This window comes from Gopherus flavomarginatus, chromosome 14 (genome assembly GCF_025201925.1).
Source record: "Gopherus flavomarginatus isolate rGopFla2 chromosome 14, rGopFla2.mat.asm, whole genome shotgun sequence".
Taxonomy (NCBI): Eukaryota; Metazoa; Chordata; order Testudines; family Testudinidae; genus Gopherus; species Gopherus flavomarginatus.
This window is the reverse complement of record NC_066630.1, coordinates 6688037-6712493: the sequence shown is the minus strand read 5'-3', so window position 1 is coordinate 6712493 and position 24457 is coordinate 6688037. Positions and strand designations below refer to the sequence as shown.

General features: G+C 51.7%; 2 protein-coding genes across 2 annotated transcripts in view; one reads left to right on the top strand and one right to left on the bottom strand.

The window, feature by feature from the left end:
- Positions 1–765: 765 nt before the first annotated feature.
- On the top strand, positions 766–24364 carry CIBAR2 (CBY1 interacting BAR domain containing 2). The gene is made up of 9 exons (XM_050923245.1): positions 766–902; positions 8135–8369; positions 9771–9839; positions 9929–10030; positions 12496–12501; positions 15829–15933; positions 19933–20046; positions 21070–21171; positions 23558–24364. The coding sequence occupies exons 1-9, from the start codon at positions 883–885 to the stop codon at positions 23660–23662; spliced, it is 858 nt and encodes a 285-aa protein (XP_050779202.1). The 5' UTR covers positions 766–882; the 3' UTR covers positions 23663–24364.
- The window catches only part of LOC127034412 (meckelin-like), a 50821-nt gene continuing 47509 nt past the window's right edge, over positions 21146–24457 (bottom strand). Inside the window, exon 26 of the transcript XR_007769388.1 lies at positions 21146–21204. The gene's annotated coding sequence lies outside the window, so the exon portion shown is untranslated. The remainder of the gene's footprint in view (positions 21205–24457) is intronic.

Below are 24457 nucleotides of genomic sequence, written 5' to 3'. Positions count from 1 at the left end.
TAATCCACCCTTCAGGCCAGCTGTCTAGTTGTGCAGGAGTTCAGCTCTGAGACTGCATTTCCCTAGTGGCAGGGACTGTGCTAAACAGAGAAAGACACTGTGGGCATTGTGGGTAATAAAACTAATGATTCATTATAAAGGAACAAATTCATCCCCTCGCTTCCCCAGAGCAGCTGGGGTTGAGAGAGCTGCAGTGGGGGCACCTCCAAGATATGGGGTCACGGAGGGAGACCTTTACATCGCACCCTCCCTGAAGGCACTCGGGGGCGCCCGCGGGAGCAGTGTGCATCAGGAGAAGGCTCACCCTGATGCAGAGAACAGGAAAAAACAGAGGCTGTGGGGGGCTCCCCCAGAACACAGCTGAGATGGGGGAAGGGCGCAGCCACGCAAGTACAAGTGCCGAGCCTGGCACTGATGGGGGCTATAGAGAATCGGTGACATCGAAATCACCCCTCCTGTGCAGACTCAAAGACCAGGCAGACCCGAACTGCCAGGCCTGCCCCCTACTGTCCTGCTTCCCGGGGCCACCTTCTGCTGGTTGACACCTAGCCGGCCGAGGAAGGACGGTGCCTGGGTGCTAGGGGAGGGGCAAAGCTGGTTCTCGGAAGCAGGCGGGGGAGATTCACACATTAATATGGACAGATTTGAAGAGGAAACAGCCCTAAGCTGGGCAGGGACACAGAACAGGCCCAGTTACCCCTGGAAACCAGAGCCACGGCTCCACCCACATCCCAGGCTCTCTGTTGGTAGCGTTGCCATGCCAACCAGGCTGGGCGCGCCACCTGAGCCAGGTCAGGAGCAGCTGTGCTTTCGGTGGGTCCCTTTGCAGCCAGAACTAGTGTTACTGCTCGGTGATAGAAAGGCTGGCCCACTCCTGCAGCCATGAACATCGTCCTTTCCAGGTAAGCGGGCCGGGCTCCAGCAGCTTGGGGGTGTCCTTTCCCTTTGTCCCCCTCCCATGGTGCCTGCCAGGGAAGAAGCTTGCAGCGAGCGGCGGGAAGCTCCCCTGAGACATACAGGGGCATTACACAAAAAGTGACAGAGTCCTGCGGCACCTTATAGACTAGCAGACGTATTGGAGCAAGAGCTTTCGTGGGTGAATACCCACTTCGTCAGTCTATAAGGTGCCACAGGACTCTGTCGCTTTTTACAGATCCAGACTAACACGGCTGCCCCTCTGATAGGGGCATTGCAGTGAGGGAGGACAGCTTGTCTGGGTGGACAGAGCAGCAGGCTGGTAGTGAAGAGACTTGGGTTCTTGTCCCACCTGATGCAAGCCACTTAACTTGACCTCTGCTTTCCCCTCTGTGAAATAGGTGCAGTGATATTGACCTAGCTTCACAGGGTAGGCTCAGTTCAGCCACATTTCTGAAATGCATCAAGGTTCCCTCCAAGATTGTGCTGCACATCCCAACAATGGGAAGGAGGAGCCTGGAGCTTTAAAGGCACATAGTGGGAGATGGTCATTAATATCACTACAGCCCAAGGCTTTCTCAAAGGGAAAGGCTGCATTGCAATCACTGGATGTGACTGTAGCTCATGTAGCCTGCAAAGCAAACTAGCTTCAATCTAGCTAGCTCCGGTACCTGTGAAGCTGCAGCAGCCTGGGCTTCAGCCCAGACTGTACAAAACCACCTGGAACCAAGGGTAATTACTTGCGCAGCCAGCCCACGATGGAGCCTGCGCTGACCATAGCTTCATTGCTCTGGTATCCAAGCTAGCTAGATGAATGCTAGCTCAGCTCCATCCATTCAAGCTGCAGTCACCCCCCTGATGCAGTGCACACAGACCCTTATGCACAGAGCATAGTTGAAGGTGGGGGGAGGTTTGCATGGCAAGGACCTGGAGAATGGGGACATTTAGCACAGCTGCTGTTATCTAAGACTTTTGGGGAACCCTGGGAAATAAACGTGAGCAATCTACAAAGCTCAGGAGCAGCCTGTAGCTGTGAAGTAGTCAATAGACTTGTAACTGGAAATTTTGCTTGTGTTCTGGTGACCCTGAGGTGACCTCCGGGCCAAGGGCCTCAGCGTGTCTCTGCACAACTCACCACTTTGCATGCTCGCCCCTGCAACCCGCAATTTTCATTGTCACTCACACATACAAACGGTAAACAAGACCTACACTCCTTCAATTAGCATCGTTTGGCTCTCCATGCACAAGTGACGGCGTACTAACGAGGGAAGCTGGATGTCTGAAAACACGACCTTAAGCATTAGCATCAAGCTCGTGGAGACTCAGCTTTGGCGAAGGGCTCTCACCTACAGCTGCAGATAGCAACCCTAAGGAGAAGTGGAGCAAGAGAAACATCCTCTATATGTATCCAATGTTTAAGAACTGTGTAAAGCAGCAGCAACTTCTGGAAACTTTGCATCTGCTGGAGCTGTTAGACTATGACAACAAACATACACTGAAGTGTATTGGAGCCAGATGTTTGACAGCAGAACCTAAAGCCAAGATCCAGCCTATAATGCAGGGCCTCAAGCAAGAGAACAGAAAACACTGGGTCCCTAGAGATTCCCAGGCTCCTGGAGGCAGGAGTCTGGCTGTAACTTACTTCCCCCTCCAGCACTACTGCCAAGGTGAGAGGATCTGGCAGAAAGCCTCCTTCTCCCTTCCCCACCACCACCCTGCGACCGGACCTGGCAGAGCTATTTGCCCCATGTGGTCCAGGGAGAGATCAGGCTAGGCTGCAAAGTGCCATCACTGTGTCCCCAAAAGCACACAGCTCTCAGTAGCTTGGATGGCTTCTGCTGAAGGCCACACCCAGTTAAGGTTTCACTGTTAGGGACCTTTTCCTTTTTCCTAGCACACATGAATGCGAAGGAGTGTGTTTCCAAGGTTTGAGTCACGTCAGGCAGCAGTTCCCAGGCCATGGCCCATCGCTAGCCACCCAGGCAGCCCTCCGCAGAATTAAAATGCGCAAACTAGCGCTCATCCACATCTTGGTTGTCACAACGCGTTTTGGATGAGAAATGGAAACAAAATTTTTCCACGAGACTTGTCATGTTGGTCAAAATATTCCAGTTCTGGATAAACAATTGGAACAGAAAACTTTTCAGGTTTTTGGGAAAATGAAACATTTGACTGAAAGCCAATTAACACCCCCCCCCACACACACACACAAATTGGCTTGCAAAAACTGAATAATTTTTGGTTTTCAGTTTTATTGAAAAACCTGAAACTCTTTAAGGGGAAATTTAGGGGAAAGGGGGGAACAAGAAAATGTTTCCAACTCTCCACAAAATTCATTGGCATTTTTTAGCCTACCTGAGTGGGGAGTAACAGACGGGGACAGAGTGGATGGATCCCTGAGTCTCAGTCTCTCTCGCTCACACACACACACACACACACACGCACACACGCACACACACTGTGGTTTGTGGAATGCAAGCACTGGAGAACCGTGGGTGTACCTCTTACGGCATAGCCCACGTGGATAGCATGGATGAGTGAGGTGTTATTGTGGAAGGAGAGCAAGGCAGAAGTTAGAGAGGAAAGAGTTGAGGAGAGCTAGGTCCCTCCTACCAATTCAGGGTGTTCTCCACAACATATCTAGTATTTCATCCAGTCCTGTTTGGGCTTCCTGCCAGTTCCCTGGTGGACCACTGCAGCTTGGGAGAACATCCAACTGTCAGGAAATATTTCCAGATATTCAGCCTACATTTCTCCAACTTGATTCCATCATCTTTAGGTTTTTATAGAGACCCCCGTCCCTTTGGATTTTGAGGGCCTTGATGTATTTACACTAAATAATTCTGCTCCTTTTGTAGACTGTTACATCTCTCCTTCTCAGCCAAACTATGCACCTTTAAGCTCTTTCCATCTTTGCTCTTAAGTCAGTCCCTCTAGCCCAGAGATGGGCAAACTACAGCCTGCAGGACCCTCCTGCCCAGCTCCTGAGCTCCTGGCCCGGGAGGCTCAGCCCCAGCCCCTCCCCCGCAGCCTCAGCTCACTGTGCCGCTGGCGCAATGCTCTGTGCGATGGGGCTGCGAGCTCCAGGGGCAGCGCAACAGCAGATCTCGGTCTGACCTGGTGCTCTGTGCTGCGTGGTGGCAATGGCGGAGTGGCCCAGCTCCAGCCGGGTGGTGTGGCTGTAGCACCACCAGCTACCAATGCGCCACGCAGCGCAGTAAGGGGGCAGGGAGTGAGGAGGTTGGATAGAGGGCAGGGGAGTACGCGGGTGGTGGTCAGGGGGTGGGGGGGGTGGATAGGGGTCGGGGCGGTCAGAGGGCGGGGAACAGGGGTGTTGGACGGGGCAAGGGTTACAGGGGGTCCGTCAGGAATGAGGGGGGGGTTGGATGGGGTGGCGGGGGGCAGTCAGGGGCAGGGGTTCTGAGAGTGGTCAGGGACAGGGAAAAGGGGTGGTTAGATGGGGCAGGGGTCCCGGGGGGCTGTCAGGAATGAGGGGGTGTTGGATGGGGCAGTAGGGGGCAGGGGTTCCGGGGCAGTCAGGGGACAGGGAGTGGGGGGGTGGGGTGGATGGGGCAGGGGTCCTTGCGGGCCATCAGGGAACAGGGGGGGTGGATGGGGCAGGAGTCCCAAGGTGGGCAGATAGGGGGTGGGGGCCAGGCTATGACCCCCTCCCCTAACCGACCGTCCATACAATTTCCAAAATCCAATACGGCCCCCAGGCCAAAAAGTTTGCGAACCGCTGCTCTAACCCCTGCTCATTTCACTGGCCATGTCTTTGAACTCCCTCCAATTTGTCACTCCATTCCTGTAAGGAGGAGCCGACACTGAGTGCAGTAAAATCACAGTGCAAACCTGACTGGCTGCACCACACAGAAGAGACAGAAAGGCCTAGGGGCAGCAATGTTTAGTGACTTTGTTCATTGCAGCAAGCCTGGGAGGGGTGAGCATTGTCCCACCTTGCCTAAAGCAGCAAACGATTTATTTTCAGCATGAGGTCGGGGGAAGGCACTTAACTACAGCTCTGAGCCTTGAGAAATTTAAGGCCCCCTGGTCTTTTGTGGCAATGAGTCAAGCTCGCATGATGGAGACCAACAGGCTTTATTAGATGATGCACAGCTGCAGCACTCTTGGCAGAGCTGCTGGGAGCACTAGGCAGACTGCAGCTGTATCTTTCCATTAATACTGCTCTTAAAAGAATTTAGGAAGGTCTTACACTGATAGCGTGAGGATTTGGGTTTCTAGATAGGATGAAGTGGCGCGGATTTGAAGTTTATGAAAGGAGCATTCAATAATCGGCTTAAGCCCACCAGTACCATACAGGGCAATGCAGCTGGGAGATGTGAGCAGAGCAGAGCGGAGTTTAGCACCGCTCCCAATGACTCAAGGAGAGCCTTGTTTTTAGCTAGCCTGGAACAGTTGCTGTCTATTGACCAGGAGCGGCGCCAGGGTTTTTGGCGCCATAGGCGGGGGTCCTTCCGCACTCCCGGTCGTTGGCGGCAATTCTGCGGCGGGGGGTCCTTCCGCGCTCCCGGTCTTCGAGGCACTTCAGTGGCGGGTCCCGGAGCAAGTGAAGGACCCATCGCAGAATTGCCGCCGCTGGCCCAGAGCGCAGAAGGACCCCCCGCCGCCGAATTGCCATCGAGGGCGGCAAAATGCCGCTCTTCCAAATCCTGGCGCCCTAGGCAACCGCCTAGGTCGTCTAAATGGAAGCGCCCGCCCTGCTATTGACCATGAGGCTCTAGGTTCAAGTCTCAATGGTTGTACTATGCAGATCACATACATGCCAGATGAGTCCATCGAGCTGCCCAGTGTGGGGCTTAGCTGCACCAAAGGGCAGCCACACAACGCCAAATATCAGACCCCTAGAAGCCAGGCTACACCAAGAGGTAATTCTTCAGCTACCCAGCCTCCTTTTCATGGGTGCACTTTTGTATCTCAAATAAACTGCAGATGCAAGTAGCAGCACAGGAGAGGCTATTTATCCTGCTAGCATGTCATCCCAGTGCTAAGACGTGGACCCAGAATATATCTGCAGGTGCAAAGTCTGCAAAATTGGAACCCCCATGTTTTTAGGTGGGTTCAAACTACCAGCAAACAGGGAGACCTGGGTGAAAGCATATCCCCTAAGTGAGGAAACTGTGCCATGAAATGGCACTCCCCAAACCTTGCAATAGTTTAATCCAGGCTGCTTTTAAGGGCAGGCAAATGGGGCGGTTGCCTCAGGTGCTAACTTTCACAGGGTTTGCTATAATGCTGTGCCTCTCAGACTTTTTTTTCCACCTCTGCTGATTGGCCACCAGGGTGGGCAGGTTGCTTGGATTTTTTGGGGGGTGATTTTTTTTCCCTCTTGGCCACTCATGGCGGAAGGGGAAAATGGGGCACTGAAAACATTTTCCACCCATGCCAGCAAAACTAGCGTGGGGCCTGGGTTTAGCCGATCCACATTACTTTTGATAGTGCTGTGATGGACAATGGGCTGCTCTGTAATAATTTAGGACTCCTGTGTATTTGTTTGACTGTGATTAGGGTGTGCTACTGTATGAAAACCTGGGGTGCATTTAAGAGGCTGACTGCACATGGGCAGGAAAGATACAGTGGCTTCAGATAGCCACTCAGCGGCTGACACGTCGGAGAGCATGCAAGAGCAATTGGCTCTGTTGTCCTACTTCTGTTCACTAAAGAAAACCAAAAAGCCCAGGGATACAAGTCATTCTCCTGAGGAAGGGGGCACTTGTCAGGGGGCTGTTCAGGGAACACCCACAGACACACACCAGGTTGCCTGAAGTGCTAGGCCATCCTGGGCTCCTCTCATAGGTTGGTTGGGCTTATGCAGACCCTTTTTCTCTTATGCCTTGCTTTATTCCTGCTCTTAAGATTAGTCCTTCAGACTTTGGTTTACGGACGCTGTTTGGTCACTATGGACCTCTGCTCATAGACTCCTGAAGGGAATCACTGCAGCTGCCAAACCCAGCTGGACCCACCGAGTAAGCACGAGTGATCCACAGGGTGCTGTAGCCCGGGTCCTGGTCTCCGAGCGGGACAATCACGCAATTCCACCCCAGGAGAGAGAAAAGCATGAGGCCTGACACCTGAGGTGGGGGGGCGTTCAGATGATATGTCTACACAGCGATAAACCTATGGCACCACGTCTCAGAGCCCAGCCCAGCAGACTCAGGCTTGCAGAGCCTACGCTGCGGGACTAAAAACAGCAGCATAGATGTCCGGGCTCAGGCTAGAGCCTGGGCTCTGAGACCCTCTCCCTTCACAAGTGCTCACACAATGGGCTCCAGTGTCTACATAACAGTTTTATAGCCCAGTAGCTGGAGCCCCACGAGCCTGAGTCAGGTGACCTGGGCCAACCACTACCAGGCCATGAGTCTTTTATTGCAGTGTAGACAGAGACCAGAGAGGAGACAGGCACAGCTAGCCCTGGAGCTGTGACACAGTCCATTATGGAATCCCTTAAAGCCATAGACTCATAGACTTTAAGGTCAGAAGGGACCATTATGATCATCTAGTCTGACCTCCTGCACAATGCAGGCCATGCTTGCCCTATGCTAGAACCCCTCAATTACCTATCCCATAAGGCCCAGCACTGTCATGGGGAGGTCATTTTCAAAGCAAGGGAAGGCACTGTGGGATGGAGATAAGGAGACAGTATGAACTGACTCATTAGGAACCATTATTGACTGAAACAGTACGGCTGGACAAAAACCCAAATCTTGCTCCTATACATTACAGCCAACTCTCGCAACTGATGCTTTAAAATGTTTGGGACAGCTTTTGGGTCTAGTTAGAAGCTCAAGACATTCCAAACAAGAGCATCTGACAATGTTGTCACTAAGCATAAACACTGGGTCTGGATGTGACCTGATACTGGAAACTGCTCCAGCTGTTTCAAAGGCAGTCTAGACAAGTGGCCCAACATTTCAAGTTTACATTGTCACCATAGAGGTCTTGGGCAACAAACCATTCAGCCTGATTTATTGAATTTCTGACTTGGGTTGTTCCTTTTGTGGTTGACCAACAATAGACACCTGAGACCCAAATATATATGTATGTGTGTGTGCGTGCGCTCCATTGCATACATACAAAGTGGGGTTCTGATGCACACACAAGAAAAATTCTGCAAAACTCTGGGCTCAAGTTTCTAAAGTTGGGTCATACCAGCATTAATGGTGAACTAACCCAACATGCAGCTCTTCTCTTCCCTACCCAGAGATAGCCAAGTGAGGATCATGGAGAACACAGTAGCCAACGCAGAGAAATATTTTGGACAGTTCTGCACACTGATGGCCTCCTACGCCAGGAAGACAGCCAAGCTGCGGGACAAGTCAGATCTCCTGGTGAAGCAGCTCATCGACTATGCAAACACCGAGAACCCTGAGCTGCGAAGCACCATGAAGAACTTTGCTGAAGAGCTGGCCAAAGTGCAGGATTACAGGCAGGCAGAGGTAAGCAGCTGCCTAGCCCCCACAACACTGACTATGCCAGGATTGTGATCACAGCTAGGGAGGCACAATCTGACCGTAATCATAGAACTCCACGTTGAGGGAGCAATGGAACTGTATGTGAGCAATACAGGAAACAGTAAACATTTAATTGTCTGTCGATAAGCTGTGCTAGTATAACCCACATACCGTCTGGATGTGGTGTTCTGGCCCATCTAGTGGCACCGAGACCACTTAGAGATTAATGAGTCTGCTCTACAGCCTTAGCTAAGGGCCACGTGGCTTTTAGCTCATGCAGTAGAGCAGGGGTGGCCAGCCTGAGCCTGAGAAGGAGCCAGAATTTACCAATGTACATTGCCAAAGAGCCACAGTAATATGTCAACCGCCCCCACATCAGCTCCCCCTCCCTGCTCCCAGCGCCTCCCCTGCCCAATCAGCTGTTTCATGGGGTGCAGGAGGCACGGAGGGGGAGGAGTGAGGGCATGGCAGGCTCAGGGGAGGGGGCAGGAAGGGGTGGAGTGGGGACAGGGCCTGTGGCAGAGCCAGGGGTTGAGCAGTGAGCACCCTCGGCACATTGGAAAGTTGGTGCCGGTAGCTCCAGCCTGGAAGTCGGTGCCTGTACAAGGAGCCGCATACTAACTTCCAAAGAGCCGCATGTGGCTCTGGAGCCACAGGTTGGCCACCCCTGCAGTAGAGGCTCATGCACTAAGCTCCAGAGGTCCCAGGTTTGATCCTGCCTGCCGACAACCTGGGTCTGTCAGTATTACACTAGCAACTAGTGTCCTGTCCTAGGATGGCTGGGCTCATTGCTGCTTTCCCTGCTCAGTGGCTGAGGGCATTGATCTGTGCAATCTTCCTGGTCCTTTCCAGCCTGGAAGGGAGGAACCAAGTTAAGGAGGAAGAACTTTAGGGGTGAATCTATCCCTTATCCAAGCTGACAAGCTCTGCATCATCCCCCAATTTCTGCTTCTGAGGGGATTATGGGACATTCTTTGGTTACTATTTGGGGAGGATTCACCCTCTTCCATGCCTCGCTGTGCCTTTTGTGTTAGGGAAGTGGCAGTGCGTTAGAGGGCCTTTCACCTCTCAGGTGTCTCGTTTGAATCCAACTCCGGTCAGCAGCATTTTAGTGTTGCCATCTGATGGATGTTCAGGGGCCTGCATGGAACATGTCCATGCCTGCCAGCCCAGTGTCTGTTTTGAGGTCCCTGCTGTAATTAGCGGTGGTGACAGACCAAGGACTCAATGATGTGGATCCCCTGAGGTGATGACAGAGCAGAGGACAATTGCAGTGCCATTGCCTTGTGGCTAGTGGTCACCAACCCTGTCAGGCTATCAGCCAGCCCTGTTTGTACCGAGTACATGATATCCCCGCCATACTGAGTGTGTGACTTTCCCCTTTAGGTGGAGAGACTGGAAATGAAGGTTGTGGAGCCGCTGAAACGGTATGGAGTCCAGCTCAAGCAGACACAGGTAAGCGCCATATCGCAGTAACCCTGCCACATCCCATAGCCAGCTGGCTATGTCAGCCTTGTCACAAATATACGTATCTCATCTCCTAGGCAGAGATCAAGAGGTTCAACAAAGTCCGAAACAATGAGATAAAGCAACTGGAGAAACTGGAGAGACTGCGGCAGAAGTCACCCTCAGACCGACACACCCTCGTATCCTTTATGCCACGTTACTAAATCCAAGAGGCGCAGAGTTAGCACTCAGTTAGGCAGCCTGGGGTGCTGGCTGATCAGTAACACAGAGGTAGGAAGTCAGACTCAGCATCTTAGGTTTCATTGTGGTTTCTTCTGAACGTTCCACAGAATCTGTTGGAAACTGACCTGCGTCAGGAAACCACCCACCCCAGTAAGGGAAAACCCAGACTGTTGTAAACTAACCACAGGCTTCCCTGGGAACTAACCAGAGCTCAGAGAAATGAGACGCATGCAATGGGATTGAGGGTCAGGTGATGAGCCGCCAATTCCACCTCCTCCCAAACCACTTCCTTATCAAGCTGCAGATGTGAAAGGGGAGATTTCACACGTGCTACATTTTGACGCCAATCTGGTCACACGCTTCTCAGATTCGTTCCCAGACCCATGTTCTGCACATAAATCTTGGGCTCAGCTAACTACTCTAAGTGCTTCCCCACCTCAGCCCTCACTGAATGGCGTGTGAATGGGAAATAGGGTAATGTTCCTTTCCAAAATATCCCTCCCCCCATCCCCGCACCTTATTATATTGTTTGCTATAGCCGTGTTGGTCCCAGGATATGAGAAAGGTAAGGCAGACGAGGCAATATCTTTTATTGGACCAACTTCTGTTGGTGGAACAAGCTTTCGAGGTACACTGAGCTCTTCCCCAGGTCTGGAGAAGATAGCCAGAATGTCTCATCTAAACGCAAGGTGGGTCAGTTTGTAACCTAGATCTGAAGAACAGCTCTGTGCCAGCTCAAAGACTTGTCCCTGCTCCCAACAGAAACTGTTGCAATAAAAGATATTACCTCACCCACCTTGTCTCTTGTTATTTCACACTTTCTGGGTGGGACACCTTTTCAAAGGGATAATTTCCACAGCTCAAGAGATTTCCCTCTGCCTGACAAATATTTTAAACGAGCAACCCCTTCCGCAGCTTTTCCAAAGAAGGGAATTCTCAGCTGAAAGTCCCAAAGATCCTCAAGGGGGAAAGAAGTAGTTGGATATCTTTGTGTAGGCCCAGCTCCTCTGGAAACAAAACATTGCATCCAGGGACTAGTATGGGCTCTCCCCAGAAGGGCTGGATGTCACTATCTCTTGTAGATTCACAGCGGTCCATGCTGATTAGGGAACCACAAGGACCCCCAGCTCAGCTTCCTACATGGGGCAGCATAGAGACTCACGCTCCCCTAGGGTCCTGTCTCCAAGAGGCAAGATGCAAAAAGCACTCAGGTTTTGCTCCTCATTTGCACACGCACAAAGTTGCTTGACACTTTTTGAATTTCAATGCCATTGGGACGGCGGGGGGGGGGGGGGAATCAAATTTCAGGGCAAAACCTGGCAGATTTTCATCTCTATTTTTCCATGAACCTTTGTGGGTTTTCCACCTGCTACAGAGGTCGCTGGAGGTTTGTGAATGGTGGGGGAGGGGAGAAACAGTAAAAATCTGAAAAAAAAAAAAAAAAAAAAAAAGGTCATGATTTTTGCTGGGTTTTCTACCAGCTCTGTAGGTGCTTTAAGGGCAAAAGCTCCTACAAAGCGGTTGTTTGCACTGACAGGTCACCTCCCTCCACTGAGATCACTCCCTATGTGGCAATATTAGGGTGATCATATTTCCCAAAGGGAAAACAGGAACCGTGTGGGGCTGACCCAAGCTCTCTCCCCACCTCCCCCCGCTGTGAGGCTGGGGTTGCTGAAAACATGACAGCCCCCCACCCCAGGCTTGGGTCCCTGGAACCCTGTCTGCCCCCCGTGTGATGCTGGGTTCACTGGAAACCTGCCCCGCCCTGCAAGAGGCTGGGGTTGCAGGAACCTTACCTGCCCCTCTCCCTCTGTTCACTGCAGCCTTGGCTCATTGCTCCCGCTCCCCTGTGTGAGCTCTGCCTCCCCTCCCACACAAGGGGCTGGCATCTTCACATACCCCCCCATAAATTCCCCCACACTGCACCCCACTTTTTTGACAAAAGTGGGCATTTGTCCCGTTTGCTCTTGCCAACTGATCCAATTGCCAAGAGTAAAAACGGGACTAATGCCCACTATTGCCAAAAAAGTTGGGACAGCCAGGACGGGGCTTAAAAAATGGACTGTCCTGGCCAAAACAGGAGGTATGGGCACCCTAGGCAATAAATTGTGTTTCTTCCGGGCTGATATGCTGGTCTGATTGGCACTATTTAAAAGGCACTCCAATCAAATCACAGGCAAAGCTCAGCCTATATTTTATGGGGGAGTAGTTGTCATGTTTGCCCCAGGGTGAAAATCCTCTTTCAGAAATGCAATCAGCGTAAGAACACAAGATTCCTTCCTGCCCACAAGCATCTGACTAGAACTGCTCGGTTCAGTTAGTTATTCTGGGCTCAGCCAGTCACACAGACACCAGCACAAGGATCAGTGTGTCTATAAACTCTCCCTGTCTCATCAGATTGTTCCTTGACTATTGACGTCAGTCCCAGGTAAGCACAAATTCCTCTGAGCGTAATATTTGTCCTGTGCCCAAGATATAATTTCAAGCAATGGACAGTAAAAGGTTGTCAGAATAAAGCACAGGTGAGTGCTAAAGAGACACACTCGACCCAGGGCAGGACAGAACATTACCCCTCCTTGTGGTATTTATAACACAGCATGGCGTTGGTGCAGTCAATTCTTTCCAATAGCACCAGAAACTGGAATCAGACTTTTTTCTCCCATCCTGGGTTGTATTGTCGGTTTAAGCTGTAAGCACACTGGAGCAAGGACTCTCTCTTACTGGTCAAAAGTTCTCTGTGAAAACTGGTTTTTTTGGATGGAAAATTGGGTTTTCAGTTACACCACATTTTTGGTAAGTGTCTGCTTTCTGCAGAAAATTTAGATTTTTTGTCAAAACAATCAAAAATGTTTTGGCTGAAAATTTTTCAGGGATTTTTTTTTTTAAATGAAAAGTCAAAATTTTTCATGGAACCCCACCCCCCCCATCAATATTGTGACCACCTCTCCTCTTCCCACACACATGTGCAGAGCCTAGCACAATGGCACCAGATCTCAACTGGCGCTACTAGTAGGGATTAATTTATCGTGTACACTGTTTAGACCAGTGCCACTGATGTCAGTGCAGTGACTCCTGACTGACACCAGTGGAAGAGGAGAATTGGGGCTGAGGTCTCAGCAGGAATGCGCAGTGGACGCACTGTTTACTCAGTAATGTGTGCAGCATGACCATAAAGGGTTAACATTTGGATGCATCGCCTGCCAGGGCTGGGCGGATGCTTATCCTACAGTTTTGTATTCAAAGGAGAAAGAAGGATGACTGAGCACCACAAAGCATTGAAATCCACCCACCCTGCCAGCCAGCTTCCCTTCTGCTTTTTCCCTACCTGAGATCCCCCACTAAGGCAGGCTTTATTTCACCTCCCAGCTGCTTTTCTTATCAACACACTGATGCGCCATGCTCCGCTGGTCCAGATTTTACGCCACATGTTTAAGTACCTGAAATAGCCCCGGCATAAGCCTCATCCATTTTCCTGTAATGACATTCGCGCCTTTCCTCCCCTCTTTCTAGCTGCAGGAGGGATGTCGTGCAAGCTATAGAACCTTTTATACTGGAAGGGAAAATCATTGTAGGGCTCCCTGAGGGTGTCTGCCACCGTGGAGATGCATCCGACCCCCCTCAACATGCCCACAAAAAATATCCTTCTGATTGCTTATGCTGCACTTTCCAGCCACCTCCCTCACCTAGAGGAACCACCACTGGGTAGTTTATAACAAAACTTAGTTCTCACATAGGGCTTTTCCACTGTAAATCTCAAAGTACTATACCAAGGAAAGTCAGTCTCATTATCCCCATTTTACAAGCTGAAACAACTCAGGGAAACTGAGGCACAAAGTGGGGGGGAAGTGACTTAACCAAGATCACACAGCAAGTTAGTGACAGGCCAGAAAAAGAACCCAGGAGTCCTGATTCTCAGTCTCCAGCTTTAGCAACTAGCTCAGCATTCAGAAGGAAGATGTAACCTATCCTAGGAATAGAAAAGGAAGACCTGACTCCTGATGCCCTGACCCCTCCACAGACAATTGTTGGTTCAGGACCCAGTAGCACCTCATAAGAAGCTTTAAGAAACATACTAGCTAGAAGCAACCCTGCTGCTGTAAGAGCAGATATCCTCTGCATTGTACTTCTGTAGCTTAATTTACGTTGACTAAGGATACATGCATGAGGCCAGGTGCCAGCTCCTTACAAGCAGAATTCAAGGCTTACTCAGCAGGTGGGCTTATGAATGTGCAAGAACAAACTGGGCTCCACATATGCCCCTGGCACCTATCTGGCCATGTGCATGTGCAAATGTGTCAACTCGGGTGCCTGGGTGGGGTCAGTGCACACACAAAACAGGTCTCTGCTTTTTGAAATTCAGGCCCTATGACTATCTGAACCTTCTGTTTGTTCCCCATCTGAAGATGGAAATGATTGCAAAGTCATATACAGAGAATTAGGGGGAAATCATAGGCAGATGGGAAATAAGCAGTAGGAGCAGATGAATCCTTAGAAAACTAAGATCCTATGGTCATATTAAACCCCCGGCTGATAAAAATCACAGGGAGGGGACACATGCAGAACATATATGCCATATAGGCTGAATTGGTTCTCAAGGAAAAGGGCTAGCTAAATCCCTGCTGTCACTCTGCCAGTTTCAGTAGAGCTCCGTAGGGATGAATTTGGCCTAGATCTCTCAAAGGTTTTCATAGGGCTTTAAGCTTATGAAACTACAGCCATTATAAGGCACATTGAGCCATGGATCTGTTCCCCCGTGAAGCATGCATACCCTACTGCCCTCTGCTGGATAATGTCAGGCCTGCTAAGAAGCATGCACATATATCACCATCAAGTGGTGAAACAGAACAGGGATCTAAGCATGGAAGGGTCCAGGTATATACGTCAGAGAGAGATCACGTCACCCCCAGAGTGGCTGCAGTCCCAGGAGATAGACACTGGGTGAGTTTCAAAAGAAACCATTTACTTGATTGTGGTATTGGCTTTGCAATGGGAACCTAAAAGGTTTCCTGTTCGGCACCCTGTGGTCAATCAACGCAAGCCAATGTCAGATCCAGAGGCATTTGGATTCTGTGATGGGTGCAGGATCGGGCCCTTGAACACAATATTGGACTGAGGTATTTACACAGCAGTAAGGCAAACGCTTCCTTTTTAAGGTTGCTCATTGCAAGCCCAAGCATTGCTCCACTTGCATTAATCCCAGGGCTGCTTTATAACGAGGGTTTACCAGGGCACGGTCATTCCCCCAACCACCTCCACACTGGGACAGGGAGGCTTATGGATTTGACAGATGGGGGGGCTTGCACAGTAACCATGTCTGGGTCTCATTGTTGGTCCCGGTGCGGCAGTGCCTCTGGCCTGTCTACCCACCTTAGGGATCTGTATGCTCCCCATTACCAGAGTATCTGAGCACTTCACAATCTTGAATGTATTTATCCTCACAACCCCCTGGGAGGTAAGGCAGTGCTGTTGTTCCCATTGTACAGATGGGGAACTGAGGCACAGAGAAGATAGAGAACGTGCCCAAGGTCTCAGGAAGTCTGTGGCACAGCAGGGAAGTGCACCCTGGTTTCCAGGATCTAGGCTTGTACCATAACCACTGGATCATCCTTCCTCTCTGAAGGCCCAGTCTTGTAATTCTATACTCTGCACCCACTGAGCTGCCTTTGCTCCCCGATGCCCAAGTTAACCCCTTCTGGAGCTGAAGGAACAGCGTAGGAACCATATGATGCTGTGTTTCCCTTGTGATTTTTCTCAGGCTGAGTCAAACGTGCACAAAGCCTCAGTAGACGCCAGCCGCACCACCCAGCAGCTCGAGGAAACCATTGATGAGTTCCAGAAACAGAAACTGAAAGACATCCAGGTAAAGTGTGCTGTGAAGGGTTCAGAAAAGAGCTACAAGAAAAATTCAAGGTCTGAGAAACCTGCCCTGCAGTGAAAGACTAAATTTATGTAGCTTCTCAAAGAGAAGATTAAGAGCAGACAGAGCAAAGAGCCCTCTTCTATCAATCAGACAAGGCATAGCAAGATCTTGTGACTACAAGTTGACGTTAGGTACAGGGCCGGTGCAAGGATGTTTCACACCCTAGGCAAAACTTCCACCTTGCGCCCTCCCCCGTCCCCGAGCCCCCGCCCTGAGGCGCCCCCCCCCATAGTGGCGCCCCGTCTATGGCAGCCCCCCACCCTCCACCTTCAGGCACACCCCTCGGCCCAGCTTACCCCTGCTCCGCCTCCTCACCGAGCACTATGTTGCTGCTTCACTTCTCCCACCTCCCAGGCATGCTGCGCCAATCAGCTTAGGCACCACAAGCCTGGGAGGCGGGAGAAGTGAAGCAGCCACGGCGTGCTTGGGAAGGAGGCGGGGAAGGAGCGAGCTGGGGCAGGGAGTTCCCCTGCGTGCCCCCCCCACTTGCTGCAGGCGGCCCTCCCCGCGCCCCCCTGCCCCAGCTCTCTCCGTCTAAATGCTGGTGGCGAACATGGTAGCCGAAGAGCCATCTGCCGCGGTCACTGCCGAAGAAAATGGCGCCCCCCCCAATTCCTAGTGCCCTAGGCAATCGCCTAGGTCGCATAAATGGTTGCACCAGCCCTGGAAGGGAGATGGTGTGGCCAGGGGATCATGAAGGAGCTGAGCGGACAAGCCTGGTTTTATAACACACAGTGCAGTTGCCTGAGGTTAGTCTAGCCTTGCTGAGCACAGGCGTATTCATTGCACTTCTGCCAGAACCACCGTAGGGGGGGGGAGCTCCCTGATGCTTTTCCTTTGCTGGGGGCGGGGGCGCAAGGAGCAGATCTAACCAAAGTGCAGAGCTGCCCCCTGGTGAGGAGGCAGCTGTTCAGACATGGCTCAGTGCAGGGCTCTCAGCCACCCGCGCTGCTGCAGCCAGAGGCAGTTGCTTAAACAGATGCAGCAGGTTTTAAAGGCCATAACGGCACTGCACGGGGGCTGCGTGGGCCGAGCTCTGTTTGATAACCTGCTCATCTCCATGGCGTATGGGAGACGAGCGCTACTTCTTCCCTCAGCCCCTCCAGTCTTATGGCCAGTGCCTTTCACCAGGCAGGTCCCCAGTGCAGCCAGGGTGTGGAATCTGATCCTGAGACCCTTTGAATACTAGCCTGGGCATGATCTGCTCTTTGCTGCTGACCTGCCTTGGCAGCCCTCTTCCTGCAATGCTCAGTGATTTTCCTTTTTGCTGGCGATGTGTAGGAGGCCCAGCTCGGCCCAGTGGGTAGTGCACCTGGGTTGGGCACCTGGGTTTAGTCCCAGCTGTGCTACCCAGGGCCGGTGCAAGGAAGTTTCGCGCCCTAGGCGAAACTTCCACCTTGCGCCCCCCCCAGCCCTGCAGCAGCTCCCCGCCCCCCCCCTGCTCTGAAGTGTGCCGCCCGCCCCCGTGGCAGCTCCCCGTGGCAGCTCCTCACCCCTTGGCCTGAGGAGCCCTGCGGTACCTCCCCACCCCAGCTCACCTCTGCTCCGCATCCTCTCCAAGCAGGACTGCGCAGTGGAACCCCTGGGCTGGCGGCTGCCGGCAGCGGCGTGCTGACCCAGGGGATCTCCCTGGGTTGCCAGCGGCGCGCCAGGGCAGCCCAGAGGATTCCAGGGGCCTGGGGTCTTCGGCGGCAGGGGGGGATCCCGCTTTGGTGGTAATTCGGCAGCGGGGGGCCCTTCCGCTCCGGGACCTGCTGCCAAAGTGCCCCGGAGGCCCACCGCGGGGCGCCCCCACCGCCGTATTGCCGCCGAAGCAGGACCAGCTGCCGAAGTGCAGCCGGGTCTTCAGCGGTAATTCTGTGGCAGAGGGCCCCCGCCGCGGGTCACCGGAGCATTTCGGCGACTGGTCCCAGAGTGGAAGGGCCCCCCGCCACCGAATTACCGCCGAAGACTGGGCTGCATGTCGGCAGCGGGTCCCGCTTCGGCGGTAATTCACCGGCTGGGGGTCCTTCCGCCTCGGAGCGGAAGGACCCCCCTGCCAGCGAGGACCAGGAGCAGAAGAAGCTCCAGGGGCCCTGACCCTGCGAGAGCTTTTCGGGGCTCCCAGAGTGAGTGAAAGACCCCACTCCAGGGGCCTCGAAAAACTCTTGTGGGGGCCCCTGCGGGGCCTGGGGCAAATTGCCCCTCTTGCCCCCCTCTCTGGGCAGCCCTGCTGGTGCGCTGACCCAGAGGAAGCCCTGGGCTGCCGGCAACGGCGCCTTGACCGGGAGGACCCCCTGGGCTGCGGGCTGCCGCGGTGGCGCCCTGACCCGGGGGACCCCCTGGGCTGCGGGCTGCCGCGGCGGCGCTCTGACCCGGGGGACCCCCTGGGCTGCCAGGGCCGGCTTTAGGCCAATTCCACCCATTCCCCTGAATCGGGCCCCACACCTAAGAGGGCCCCGTGCCCAGTGAGAATCCCTTCCCTGGCTAGAGGCGCCTTTTTAATTTTTACTCACCTGGCGGCGCTCTGGTTCATCCATGGCACTTCGTCGGTGGGTCCTTCGCTTGCTCTGGGTCTTCGGTGGCACTTCGGCGGCAGGTCCTTCAGTGCCGCTGAAGACCTGGAGCGAGTGAAGGACCCGCCACCGAAGTGCTGCCGAAGACTTGGAGCACCACCCGGTGAGTACAAGCCCCACGTGTTGTTTTTTTTTGTCATCTCTGCCGGGGCCCCGTCGAAACTGTTTGAATTGGGCCCCGCACTTCCTAAAGCTGGCCCTGGCCGCGGCGGCGTACTGACCCGGGGGACCCCCTGGGCTGCCGGCTGCCGCGGCAGCACCCTGACCTGAGAGACCCCCTGGGCTGCTGGCTGCCGCGGCGGCGCCCTGACCCGGGGAACACCCTGGGCTGCCGGCTGCCGCCGGCAGCTCAGACTCCCTCTCTGTCCCAGCAGCAGCGGCTGCTCAACCATTTAAAAAAAAATTGGGGGGCGCTTTTTGGCGCCCCCAAATCTCAGCACCCTAGGCAACCACCTAGACCGCCTAAATGGTTGCACCGGCCCTGGTTAGGTAAATTCAGACTAGAAATAAGTTGCATGTTTTTTCTAAACTCTGAGGGTCATTTTAACCACTGGAACACATTAGCTAGGAATGTGGTCAATTCTCCATCCCTTGAAGCCTTTAAATCAAGACCGGACATTTCTTTCTGAAAGATTTGCTCTAGCTTGGCTTTGGTGCAGGAATCTCTGGGTGAGGTTTTCTGGCCTGAATTACAGGAGTTCAGACTAGAAGATGATTACAATGGTCCCTTGTCTTAAAAGTCCCTATATTCCCCCGGGTGTCAGCTGGATTAGGGCTCCGTTTGATCTGGGGAATAAGGGCTTTTAGGAGCAGTTTTGACTGTACAGAGACCACACTTTGGAGTTGGGGTTCATTCCTCCTCATTTCCTCACCTGTTTCCTTTTAGGGCTTGGCTACACTCGAAATTCCAAAGTGCTGCCGTGGGACCGCTCCCGCGGCAGCGCTTTGAAGTGCGAGTGTGGTTGTGGTGCCAGTACGTACTCCACCTCCCTGTGGGGATTAGCTTGCAGCGCTGGGAGCCGCGCTGGGGCACTGTTTACACTGGCACTTTGCAGCACTGTAACTTGCTGCGCTCGGGGTGTGTTTTTTCACACCCCTGAGCGAGAAAGTTGCAGCTGTAAAGCGCCAGTGTAGCCAAGGCCTTAGTCTCTGGCTGCAGCCACCATCCATATGGTCAAAGCAGAGCAAATGGAACTCCCTCCAGATCCCTGTGATGCCACTCCTTAACTGGCCAAAGGGGGCGCCCTTAAGTGCTGTCAATGCTGGGGAAGAGGGCAGGTACTTGGTGCTTTCAATACAACTCATATTTCAAGGGGTTTGGATAATTAGGAGTAGGAAAGGGCTGGCCCATGTTACACCCCACCCCCACATTCCTTTCTTGCAGAAGATTTTCTCGGACTTTGTCACCATCGAGATGGTTTTCCACGCCAAGGCTCTCGAGGTCTATTCCAGCGCCTTCCAGAACCTGGACGCTTATGACTTTGAAAGAGATATGGAGGTACGCGGGTTGGAAATGCACCGTTCTATTAGAACATTTGGGCAGCCATGTCTATCACCAGAGCTTAAAACATGTTGCCAACAGTAAATGAATCCCTAACACCTCTTAGAAGTAGGTATCATCATCCCCAATATACAGATGGGGAAACTGAGGCACACGGCAGTGACCTGACTTTTGACCTTGGATGATATGTCTGTGGAAGAGAACCCAGGAATCCTGAGTCCCAGCTTCAGCTTAGGCCATGGTATCCACACTCACTAGATCAGATGTAACCTCCCCCTCCGGCCCTTCCCCCGCAGCTTGAGTACAGCATATCACTCATGTGCATGTTTTATTCACAAGGAGATAAGATTTTAATGAGCAATTTGTATTTCTGAGGCGCCTATAATTTTCCATCACACGGGATCATCTCAGATAAAAAAGCCTCATCAAGTCCATCCGTCTACAAGAAGATACTCCCCACATTAACCCAGTATAGTGCCAGCTCTGCGTGTATATTGTTCACGCACTTGCACACTTCTGGCCTAATCCAGAGGATGCTTAGTGGCCGATTGTGTCCAGCCTGTAAGCAGGAGCACAGGGCACAAGGCACCTTCCCCTTCATGCAGGCACCATGCACAGATGCAGCAAGGACTGCTCGCTGCTAGGAACCCCCAGGGCACAAGCCACTATGAAGGAGCCAGGGTCATGGTCTGACCCTACACAGCAATGAAGGGAAAAGCGCACAGCTTCTTAAGGGCTAGTGGCAAGTGCCCACCCCTGGCACAAGCCAGTGCCTTTGGTTTGATTAAATCAAGCTGAGTTTGCCAACTCTCTCTCCCAGCTGTTTTGCATTTGCTCCCAATTTTGCCCTGTGTGCTAGTTATACAGCAGCTAGGAAAGTCCCAGAAACTGAGCTCGCACAGCTTCCTTGGCTAGCGCGCATTTATTCACTGTACTGTTATGCGGGAGACACCCGCTCGCACGCCAGGTCTTCATCTACGGCTGGCATTGACCTTCACCGTTGGTGTGTTGCCTTGCTAGGATTTCAGAGCGAAGATCCACATTGCTTCTGGAAATTACAATGCCAGGCCAATGAGTACCACGCACCCTTCCTCCACCCTGCCATGGTCCACCAGCAGCCAGGTGAGAGAGATGCAGCGATATGCTGTTTGTGCCCTAATAAGATTTTGGCCTTGGATTAGAACCTGAGACCGCCCCCTCACCCCCACCCCAGTGCTCAAAGAAAGTAAATTCAAACCACTCAGGGGAGAGGGGAGAAGTGACCCCTGAAGAGGAGCGTGGCTGTCACCACCTCCAAAGCTGAGCTCATGGAGATTGAAGGGGGCCAAAGCGTCACTCACTTACTCCCAGACAAACACTGGAGTCATTGCTGATTGGCTGTTTTCTCTAGCTGTCTCCCTTAGGGTGACCAGACAGCAAATGTGAAAAATCAGGACGGGGTGGGAGGTAATAGGAGCCTATATAAGACAAAGACCCCAAAATTGGGATTGTCCCTATAAAATCAGGACATCTGGTCACCCTAGTCTCCCTCCCTCGCAGTCTCTTCCCTCCTTCCCTGTGCCCCTACTCCTTTCCTTTTCTTTCCATTTAGCTGAGCCCCTCCTAGCTCAGACTCTAGCACCAGAAGGAACCATCATGACCATCTAGTCTGACCTCCTGCGCACCGCAGGCCACAGAACTTAACACCCACCCCCACACACACACTTCTATGGTAGGCCCCTAACCTCTGGCTGAGTTACTGCAGTCCTCAAATCTTGGTTTAAAGACATCAAGTTACAGAGAATCCACCATTTCCTCTAGTTTAAACCTGCAAGTGACCCCTGCCCCAAGTTTCAGAGGAAGGCAAAAAACCCAGGATGTCTGCCAATCTGACCTAGCGGGAGATTCCTTCCCAATTATGGCAATCTGTTAGACCTTGAACATGTGCGCAAGACTCACCAGCCAGACACCTACGAAAGAATTCTCTGTAATAACTCAGAGCCCTCCCCATCTAGTGTCCCATCTCCAGCTGCTGGAAATATTTGATGATAGCAGTCACGGATGGGCCATATGCCATTGTAGGCAATTGCAACATAAATATATCAAGGTCAGTCTTAAAACAGGTTAGGTTTTTTGCTCCCACTACCTCTTTGGAAGGTTGTTGCAGAACTTCACTCCTCCGACGCTTAGAAACCTTTGTCTAATTTCAAGCCTACATTTATTGATGGCCCATTTATATCCATTTGTTCTTGTGCCAGCACTGGCCCTTAACTAAAACAACTCCTCTCCCTCCCTGGTGTTTATCCCTCGGATGTATTTGCAGACAGCAATCAGATCTCCCCTCAGCTTTTCTTTTGTTAGGCTAAACAAGCCAAGCTTCTTAAGTCTCCTCTCATAAGGCAGGTTCCCTATTCCTCTGATCATCCTAGTAGCCTTTCTCTGCTACTCCTCCCCTCCCTGCAAAATAATCGTGGCATTAACATGACATTTGTCATCACATTGCTCACTGTACTTGCATGCTCTACCCCTTCCCTCAACCTCTGTCTGCCTTGTCGCTCTAGTTGGTCAGCTCTTCTGGCAGGGAACTTCTCCTGTTCGGTGTTTGGGCAGCACCTAGCGCAGCAGGGCCCATTCTTAGTTGGTCCTTAGGCACTACCAAGTAAACGTGGTTAATAACAACAGGAGTATTTGGCCAAAGGAGCCCAGCTTATCCGTATTTGGGGAACTGGCATAAATTAGGCTCCTATTAGAACCGATTTTGAAAGTTATAAATAAGGAGGAAGGACATTTAACAGCTCCTGCCCTGTTTACCAAAATATAAACCAGCTGCTATTAAAAAGCACCCAGACAAGCATCTTGGCACATGACGATCAAGGAAGTGTCACACAGTGAAAAAGGTCCAGGAAATTTAAACAAATACTTAACAGATATGTGCTGAGAAAATATTATTTTGTAGCAAATTCATGAACAACTAAGAACTTCATGGGGGTCACTAAGCTGTGGAGAAATTTGGGGGTTCTTTTATCTAGCTAAACCCCACCCTTGTCCAAGTTCACCCCAGCCAATTTGACACAACTCTAGCTATGATCAGAGATGGGCTTGGTCATGATATACGGAATCACAGTTTTCTTGAATGGGAGACATTTATTAAGACAAAAACAGATTCCTACACAGCTCAAGTTCCAGCGTGGCTTGCTTTTGTTTACCAGGACCTGGTCCTACACCCTGGCTAGATGTCTGTGCAGCACAGAGTCAGATATCGGCTGGATCATGTAACTAAGTAAATATAGCACTGTAGGCCCAAGCATCAAAGTTCACATTCAGATCTATGTTTCCCCAAAGTCTGAGGGGTGTTTTAGATCTGGGGTTTTCGCTTGGGTCCCCTCTTACTGGTAGCCTGAAAGTCAGATTTCAGGCTCACTGGTACAATTCTGGAGTAACCTCACTAAAGGAAACCTATAGCAGAATAGACGAGATAGGAGATCAAAATGGTAGGCTGCATAATGGCTTTCTACGTCTTCATTTCTAGAGCATTCGGAGCACTCTGCAGAGGCAGGAAGACAGTGAAGAAGAATCTGAAGAGAACGAGTTGCAGGATTTCAGCAATCCAGAATATGCACAGATTAGGCGGTAATTGGACAGTGGGACTAACCAGCTACGCTCATGGGAGCTGGGTATATTTATTCTTAATTCCACTGTATCTTCCCTTACTGAACCTTGGATTTTCCGTGAAGGCAAGGAACTCCCAGTGAGGTTCTTAAGCCGTTGGGAGCCTATGTAAATGCATTGTTCCCAAGCACTGAGGTGGCTCTAATTTGGAGACTGATTCTTAGTACTTGAGGGAAACTAAAAGGCTTATTTGCAAATTGAACATCCTCTGGAAAAGCATGTGGGGTGGACTGTCCGTTGGCATTACTTTGTGTTATTACAAACCAGCAACAGACCTCAGGTTACATGACATTGTGCATGTACATCATGCACTGAGCAAGTGAACAAAACCTGCTGGCTGAAGTTTGGGAAAGCAAACTTGTACCTAACTCCCAGGAACAGCTAACCTCTGAGGGATGCATCTCCTACAACTGGGCAGGCTCTCTGAAGAAACAAAACCCTCATCTATCTACTCAAAATAGCCACTTTAAAGGCAGGTATGAACCTCTCACCAATGAGATGTGTAAGAATCACAGCTCACTTCCAACTAACGTACGTTATCTTCTTTACAGAGTTCTGTCTATAAGTCTTTCCAATGGGCACATCCCAGTAGCATGCAGGATACCAATGTTATACTGTAGGATATTGACGATGTCAGAAGTATAATCGCATTTTCCGAATACTTTAATTTTCCCATTCGTGCAGTATCTAAGTGCCTCCCCATCTCTAATGTATTTATCCCCATCACACCCCTGTGAGACAGGGTGGTGTTATTGACCCA